The sequence below is a fragment of the Symphalangus syndactylus genome, chromosome 13, assembly GCF_028878055.3.
Source record: "Symphalangus syndactylus isolate Jambi chromosome 13, NHGRI_mSymSyn1-v2.1_pri, whole genome shotgun sequence".
Lineage (NCBI taxonomy): Eukaryota > Metazoa > Chordata > Mammalia > Primates > Hylobatidae > Symphalangus > Symphalangus syndactylus.
Genome location: NC_072435.2, coordinates 26,068,223 through 26,076,103, shown reverse-complemented (window position 1 = coordinate 26,076,103; position 7,881 = coordinate 26,068,223). Strand labels below are relative to the sequence as shown.

Sequence of the window (7,881 nt, the reverse complement as noted above, 5' to 3'; positions counted from 1 at the left end):
TACAGGTGCCCGACCCCACGGTGGGCTTACGATTAACTTTAATAGCAGGAATTTTCCTGGATCTAATCATTAGCCCTCTGTCCTGGCAAGAGTACAGTTCGGAGACAGCTGAGTTGCTCCAGCTTCCTTGACAGGTCTCGCCTGCAAAACCCGGAAAACAGAGGCACTGGAAGCGAGGCGGTGGGAAGCGCAAGCCCCGCCCCCGCTCCGCCCCGCCCCGCCCCCGCCCCCGTCCCCGCCCCCGCCCCCGCGTTGACCCCGGCCAGGCCCGGCCCCGCCCTGCTCAGACCCCTCCGCTGCGCGCGCAGTTTCCCACAAACCCGGAAGCGGATCGCGTGGAGTGAAGGTCACGCCGCGGCGCGTGAGTTTCCCTTTGTGTAAATTAATCTGCGCTTCCCAGCTCCCCCGCGCTTCTGTACCCGGGATCTGAGGGGCCATACAAACCTTGAAATCCTCGCACCGCTCCCTCTACCCTGACCAAATTGAGGCGTCTCCGTGAGAGTCAGGCGGTCGCTTCCCTGTGTGTTTAAATCGCTCGGCGGCGGGTCCTGTCTCCGTCTTTCTGCCACAGGCCATGTGGTCACCTCCTGTCGCGGAGTTTTCCTGTTTCAAATCCTTCAGTGATGCTTAACATCCGCCCCGCACAGCGTAAAGTCCTCCTCCGCTAGGCGGATTCCGGTCTATCAGGTCCCCCAAGCCTCGCCTTTGTTGGCCCTGGAGCTCAGCGCTCCAATCTCAATCCAGGAGAAGCCGCGTCTTCTGCCGAATCCCGGGATTCTGCAGACACCACCCCTCTCTTGATCCAGACCCTACCTTTACCCTCCTTGATACGGGGCTCCGCTACTCCCCAGGCCTCCTCTTCCCAGCCACCGCTTCTCCTAACCCTGGGTGTGGGGAGGTGACTTATTCTGTCTCTTGACATCTAGTGTTCTTGCGGGCCAAATAACACTCCACTGAAAAGGTGTTCTGCATGTGGGCATCGGATCCCAATTCCTTCCATGGGAATGTGTGCAGAAAGAGAGATGGAGAGCGAGGGAGAAGAAAGAGAAACATTTTGAAGGAGAAAAGAAGATTGAGGGAGAGCCATAAGTAGATGGCAAAGTAGAGAGTGGATGGGGGATTTGCAGAGACAGCGAATGAAGCTGGGAAAGTAGCAAGGGGAGAAAAGCAACTGGAGAAATGCAGAGAAAAGTTCCATCTCTGGAGAGATGAAGGACAGCAAGATACTGAGACGGGCAGCAAAGTGGGAAGTTCCTCGGTTTGAGAGTGGAGGAGAGGAGGAGGGATTTGGAGCCAGGGCAGACAGAGCAGCATAGTGCTGGGACAGCAAGAGGAGTCAGCTGGTGACAACGAGAGCAGAGGGAGAACCACAGCAGGTGGAGGCCTGGGATCTCAGGGTGCCAGAGAGTGGGGAGAAGCGGGTGTAACAGAAAAGAAGGGATTTAACAGGGAGAGCAGAGAGGGAGCAGAGACAGGGAAAGAGGCAGGACCGGGCACAGTGGCTCACGCCTGTAATCCCAGCACTTTGGGAGGCCGAGGTGGGTGGATCACCTGAGGTCAGGAGCTTGAGACCAGCGTGGTCGACATGGTGAAACCCCATCTCTACTAAAAATACAAAAATTAGCCCGGCGTCAGCATGCGCATGTAATCCCAGCTGCTCGGGAGGCTGAGGCAGGAGAATTGCTTGAACCCGGGAGGCGGAGGTTGCAGTGAGCAGATTGCGCCATTGCACTCCAGCCTGGGCGACAAGAGCAAAACTCCATCTCAGGAAAAAAAAAAAAGAGGCAGAAATAGGTGGAGATTGGGACGATCAAAGATTGAGCAGAAAGTTTAGGAGAGGGGCGAAATAAGTTGCCAGAATGGAGCAGAACAGGTGGAAGAGAAGGAATAGAAGGAAGAAGGGGAGAAACATCAGGAGAAGAGAGGGGCTCAAAATGAGCAGAATCTTAGGGGAAAAATAAAGAGGGGGAAAAAAGCTAGAGAAAGAAGGTGAGAATGAGAGATGCGTACAGAATGAGGGAGGGAAACAGTACTGAGAAAAGAGGGAACCCTGGGTGCAGATGAACGGTGAGTTGATTGGATATTATGATTCAGTTGTGACATTGATTTATCTGTTTATAATCTGATAATATGAAATATACTTTAAAAATACAGATGAAGATGAAATGTACGAAACTCCTGTCTGTAAGGCTGGTGCATTTTATAATTCTTGGCATCAGACTTTAGCTTCCGCTCACATTCCCTATTCAGGCACAGGTCAGTGACTTGAGTCATTCAGGTGTGGGTCACCCACTTTCCTTTTCCTGGGATGGGGTAGGGTGTGGGCGAGTGTATAAGACAGCAAGAAAACCGAAGTATTTTTCTTACTCTTGCAGTCAACAGCATAATGAACACTCAACACAGAATGCTTCATATCTGATGAACAAAATGTGTGGGGATTTCTTCCCACCAACAAGCAATTCGTCAGACTCCGCCTGGGTGATCCGTAATTTCACTCAACTTGACACTGTCTACGTGAAGTTAGCATCATATCCCACAGGTTGGGGGCTCAGTTCCACAAGGCTGCTCCTACTTCACGTGCTGGTTGTAAGTTCCTGGTTGGGACCTGAACTTCAACCAAACATCTAAAAATTGAAGATTCCCTTGACCCTTTCCTCAGATTTTGTTAATTCGTTAGCCTCGTTCACAGAACTCAAGGAAGCATTTTGCTTAGTTTTACCCATTTGCTATGAAGAATATTGCAAAAGATACAGATGACTAGCCCGATGGAAGAACCCTCCTAGCAAATTAATCAAAAGAAGGGGCTTTGGGATACCCTGATTTTTTTTTCTTTTGTTTTGTTTTGAGACGGAGTTTCACTCTTGTTGCCCAGGCTGGAGTGCAATGGCGTGATCTCAGCTCACTGCAACATCCACCTCCCGGTTTCAAGCATTTCTCCTGCCTCAGCCTCCCAAGTAGCTGGGATTATAGGTGTGTGCCACCACGCCCAGCTAATTTTTGTAGTTTTAGTAGAGACGTGGTTTCACCATGTTGGCCAGGGTGGAATAAATGGAGTTCAGTACTGTTTGAATCAAGTTCCAGGCATCCAGTGGGGGTCTTGAGACATATCCCCATGGATAAGGGGATTCCACTGTGTTCTGCATCTGACACTGAGCACCAAGGCTCTGTGTCCTCCATTTCTGAGGGATTACATGAGCCTGGGATCCATAGAGAGGGGAGGAGGGGCTGTGCTCTGCATGGGGTTTGGTCAGGGCTGGGTCTGGCCCTGAAGGGGAGCTTAGACCAGGCCAGCTCCCCACTGCTGCAGCATGCATGTGGGCATCTCTAGGAGGGGAGCAGGTTCTGAAGATGCGTAAAAAACTCACTTCTTGTTCTTCCTGTAGGAGTTTCTTGTCCCTGCATCAACTCTGGTGCAGTGGGCAGCAGAGGACGTCTTTCCACAGGGTGAGGTCTAACCTGTGTGTGTGATTGTGGCACAGGAAGAGGGTGTGTTGATTCTCAGCCCTAAACAGCATATTTTTGACATTTAGGATTGACTTCTAAAGAGTCATGCTGTGTGATGAAAAAGCCCAGAAGAGAAGGAAGAGGAAAGCAAAGGAGTCAGGGATGGCTCTTCCTCAGGTGAGATGATATTCTCGGTGGATTGTTCTGTCTCCTTCCTTTCAGAAACGCTGGGCCTTGGAGTTGGGAATCTTCTCTGAGTCTGAAGTGTCCTGCCTGACAGGTTTGCTCACGCTTACCTATGCCTTCCCTCAGTGCCGAGACCAGCTTGGTCGTGGGGACCCTAACCTAGTGGCACTAGAGGAATTAAAGACACAGACACAAGAATAGAGTGTAAAGTGGGATCAGGGGCCAACAGCCTTCAGAGCTGAGAGCTTCGAACAGGGTTTTACCCACATTTTATTGACAGCAAGCCATTGATAAGCATTGTTTCTATAGATTATAGATTAACTAAAACCATTCCTTATGGGAAACAAAGCATTCTTAGCAAGGAGTAGAGAAACAGGCTCTGGCTAATTATCTGCAGCAAAAACGTGTTGAGACACAGGCCACTCATGCTTATTGTTTGTGGTTTGAGCAGTTTTCCACTCCGGGCAGGCCAGGTGTTCCTTGCCCTGGTCCAGTAAACCAACAACTTCTAGCCGTGTGTGTCATAGCCGTCACGAGCACGTTTCATTGCTGCAAAAATCCTGCTTATGGCCAGTTTCTTTAAAGCCTGTTTATGACAGGCTTAGGGCCTGTTGCCAGCATGTCCCCCTTTCTGTTTTTGCAAGGTGACAAAGGCAAAGGCTGCTTTGTCACGGTGGGTTACTTCTCACTGGATTTGGGATTCGGATCTGCAGACTACACAAAGACAAACAACACAGATTAAAAGCACAGTCATCATTGAAATCACGGCACCTCCAAGTGTCTTGATCCATTTTAATGTGTTAATAGCTGTTAATCTGTCTGCAGCTCCTTCAAGCTCTTTAGTTCCTGGCATTAGCATCAGATGTGCCTGAGAGGCTTGGAATACTTGTTCCTTCAGTTTTGTAATGTCTAAAGATAAATTTCCAGTATGACCCTTTAAATGTCTGTTAACTCTTTCCTACTCATGCTGTTTCCTTATATAGACGAGGAGTAATGCAAAACTCAGAAGTATTCTAATCACATTGTATCTGCATTCTATATTCTGGACTAACTACTTGATCTCCTAGCCACATTACAGTTTATCAGAGATCATTGATTTGATTACCTAGTTTTCGGTCTGTGTTAGTCTGGGAATTCCACCGCAAAGTAGAATTTTTCTGCCAATTATTTACATAGTCTACTCTTTGTACTGTGGAATGCAAAGTAACACCAGCTACCATGGCAGTAGCTGTGACAGCAGTCAATCCCATAATTATTAAAATTAAAGTGGCAACGAAATGCCAAGAGTACTTCAAATTCTTTTGAAGAATTTCAGTAATGTATGCACAGAAGGAGAGGCTTCCCAAGGACAGGAAAGCTTTACAGGTATGCATACTCCTTCTCGGGCTCTTACCACTAAAATAGAATGATCAGTATTATACAAGGAAGAATTCACACAAGAAAACAATGTATATTCTTGACAAGTCACATGATGATTAGGGAGATCAAGTTTTAAATCGCTTACTACAAACAGAGAAGGGGGCCTTATTGTCAGTCTCGACATGGCTGCAACTGGGGGGTTCTCGGGTTCCTCCCAAAATCTCTTCCTCAGCATCTGGCTCATGATAAGATTTCAGGTGTCTTAATGGTGTCCAAATCGGCTGCTGGTTTTGGCCTGGAGATACACAAGCATAACTTCTACCCCAAGTTGTTATTTTACCTATTTCCCAACTTTTTGTTATCGGATCTCTCCACCAAACCAGTTGTTCTGCTTCTGTCTTTGCAGCTGATTTCTGTAGATGCTGTTCAGCTGCTGATAGCATCTGGCCTTTAGGCAGACTCAAAAAATTTCAAGTCAATAGTGCTAGATTCAATTGCATAATTGGAGTTCCATAATCACTGTCCCCCCCTTTGTGTTTTTGTAATTGCTCTTTTAGGGAGAGATTCATTCTTTCCACAATGGCTTGTCCTTGTGAATTATATGGGATGCCAGTAATGTGTTTAATACTCTATATAGAGAAAAATGTAGCTAGAGCTTGGCTAGTACAGCCCGGGGTGTTATCTGTTTTAATAGAAGCTGGAATGCCCATCACTGCGAAGCATTGCAGAAAATGCCATTTAACACAGGCAGAAGATTCTCTTGTTTGACAGGTAGCCTAAACAAAGTGAGAAAAGGTATCTACACATACATGCACATAAGCCAGTTTACCAAAAGAAGGAACATAAATGACATCCATTTGCCAAAGAGAATTAGGTTCCAATCCTCGAGGATTAACTCCTCCTGTGAAAGATGAGAAAGGCACCATTTGGCAAGTTGGGCATCGCTGGATAATAGCTTTAGCTTCTTTCCAGGTAGTGCTGTATCTACGTTTTAGACCAGAGGCATTAACGTGGGTTAAATTGTGAAAGTGTCTAGCATTAGATATTGCAGTAGCAACTAGGCGATCAGCCATTTGATTCCCTGCAGTTAAAGGTCCTGGAAAGGGTGTATGGGCTCTAATATGAGTAATGTAAAAGGGTGCATTCTATTCCTAACTGTGGTTTGTAATTGGGTAAATAGTCATTAGCTGTTCATCTGTATGAAATCGTAACTGAGCATTTTTAATTGTGTGGAATGGACTACATATGAAGAATTAGAAATTACATTGACAGGCATCTTAAAAGCAGTCAGTACCTTAATTACAGCTACAAGCTCCGATTTTTGAGCTAAAGTATAGGGCATCTGGAAAACTAGTTTTTGATCCAGAATAAGAAGCGTTACTATTACTAGACCCATCTGTAAAAACATTTTCAGCACTTTTAATTGGTTTAAATTTAGTTATTCTAGGGAGAATCTAATTAGTTAATTTTAAAAATTGAAATAATTTTGTTTTTGGAAAGTGATTATTAAGAACACCCATGAAATCAGCTAACTGGGTTTGCTAAGTAAGATTATTTATAAAGGATTGTTGTATTTGTGCCTTTGTAAGAGGGACAATAATTTTTTCAGGGTCATATCCATGCAATTTAACATTTCAAATTCTCCCATTTCCTATCAGAGTAACAATTTGATCCAAATAGTGAGTTAGAATCCGTGAATTCATATGTGGAAGAAAAAGCCATTCTACCAAGTCCGCTTTTGGACAGTAACACCAGTAGGTGAATGCTGAGTTGGAAAAATCAATAAGTCTAAAGTCTTTTCTGGATCTATTCTATTTATCTGAGGTTTTATATACTTGTTTTTCAATGAGTTGTAACTCTGCTTCAGCCTCCTTTGTTAATTGCTGAGGGCTAGTGAGACTAGGATCTCCTTTAAGGATAGAAAATAGATTACTCATGGCATAGGTAGGAATGCCTAGAGCAGGTCGTATCCAATTAATGTCCCTTAGTAAGTTTTGAAAGTCATTCAGTGTTTTCAGTTGATCCTTATGGTTACTTTCTGTGGCACTATTGTAGTGTCGTTTACTAAGGTCCCTAAGTAGGAGTAAGGAGTAGTAGTCTGAATTTTGTCAGGAGCTACAATTAAACTGGCACGAGAAATCGAATTTTTTAAGTGATCATAACATTTGAGTAATATTTCCTGAGTGGGGGCAGCACAAAGAATATCGTCCATATAATGAATAATGTTAACACTGTGAAAATTTTTTTTTTTTTTTTTTTTTTTTTTTTTTTTTTTGAGACAGAGTCTTGCTCTGTCGCCCGGGCTGGAGTGCAGTGGCGCAATCTCGGCTCACTGCAAGCTCCGCCTCCCGGGTTCACGCCATTCTCCTGCCTCAGCCTCCGAGTAGCTGGGACTACAGGCGCCCGCCACCGCGCCCGGCTAATTTTTTGTATTTTTTAGTAGAGACGGGGTTTCACCGTGGTCTCGATCTCCTGACCTCGTGATCCGCCCGCCTCGGCCTCCCAAAGTGCTGGGATTACAAGCGTGAGCCACCGCGCCCGGCCAACACTGTGAAAATTTTTTATGAGTAGGTTCAATTGCTTGTCCTACGTAAGTCTGACAAATTGTTGGACAGTTTAACATGCCTTGTGGCAACACTTTCCAATGAAAACGCTTAGCAGGCTGCAGGTTGTTTACCGCAGGAATTGTAAATGCAAACCGTTCACAGTCTTGCTCAGCTAAGGGGATAGTAAAGAAACAGTCTTTTAAATCTATGACTATTAAAGGCCAGTTTTTTTGAATCAGCAGGAAAAGACAATCCTGGCTGCAATGCCCCCATAGGTTGTATAACTGAATTAATGGCTCTAAGATCTGTCAACATGCTCCATTTATGTGATTTTCTCTTAATAACA

At 45.6% G+C, this 7,881-nt stretch overlaps 1 protein-coding gene across 7 annotated transcripts in view; it reads left to right on the top strand.

Annotated features, from left to right (window-relative positions):
• Positions 1 to 250: 250 nt before the first annotated feature.
• Positions 251 to 7,881, top strand: part of ZNF480 (zinc finger protein 480) — a 29,218-nt gene continuing 21,587 nt past the window's right edge. Inside the window, exons 1-5 of one of the 7 annotated variants that reach the window (XM_063615627.1) lie at positions 372 to 2,256; positions 2,376 to 2,586; positions 2,873 to 2,970; positions 3,384 to 3,444; positions 3,531 to 3,621. In XM_063615627.1, the coding sequence (XP_063471697.1) occupies positions 3,550 to 3,621 (72 nt within the window). In that variant the 5' untranslated portion in view covers positions 372 to 2,256; positions 2,376 to 2,586; positions 2,873 to 2,970; positions 3,384 to 3,444; positions 3,531 to 3,549. The other 6 variants (XM_063615628.1, XM_063615626.1, XM_063615629.1 and 3 more) reach the window with 6 other exon arrangements.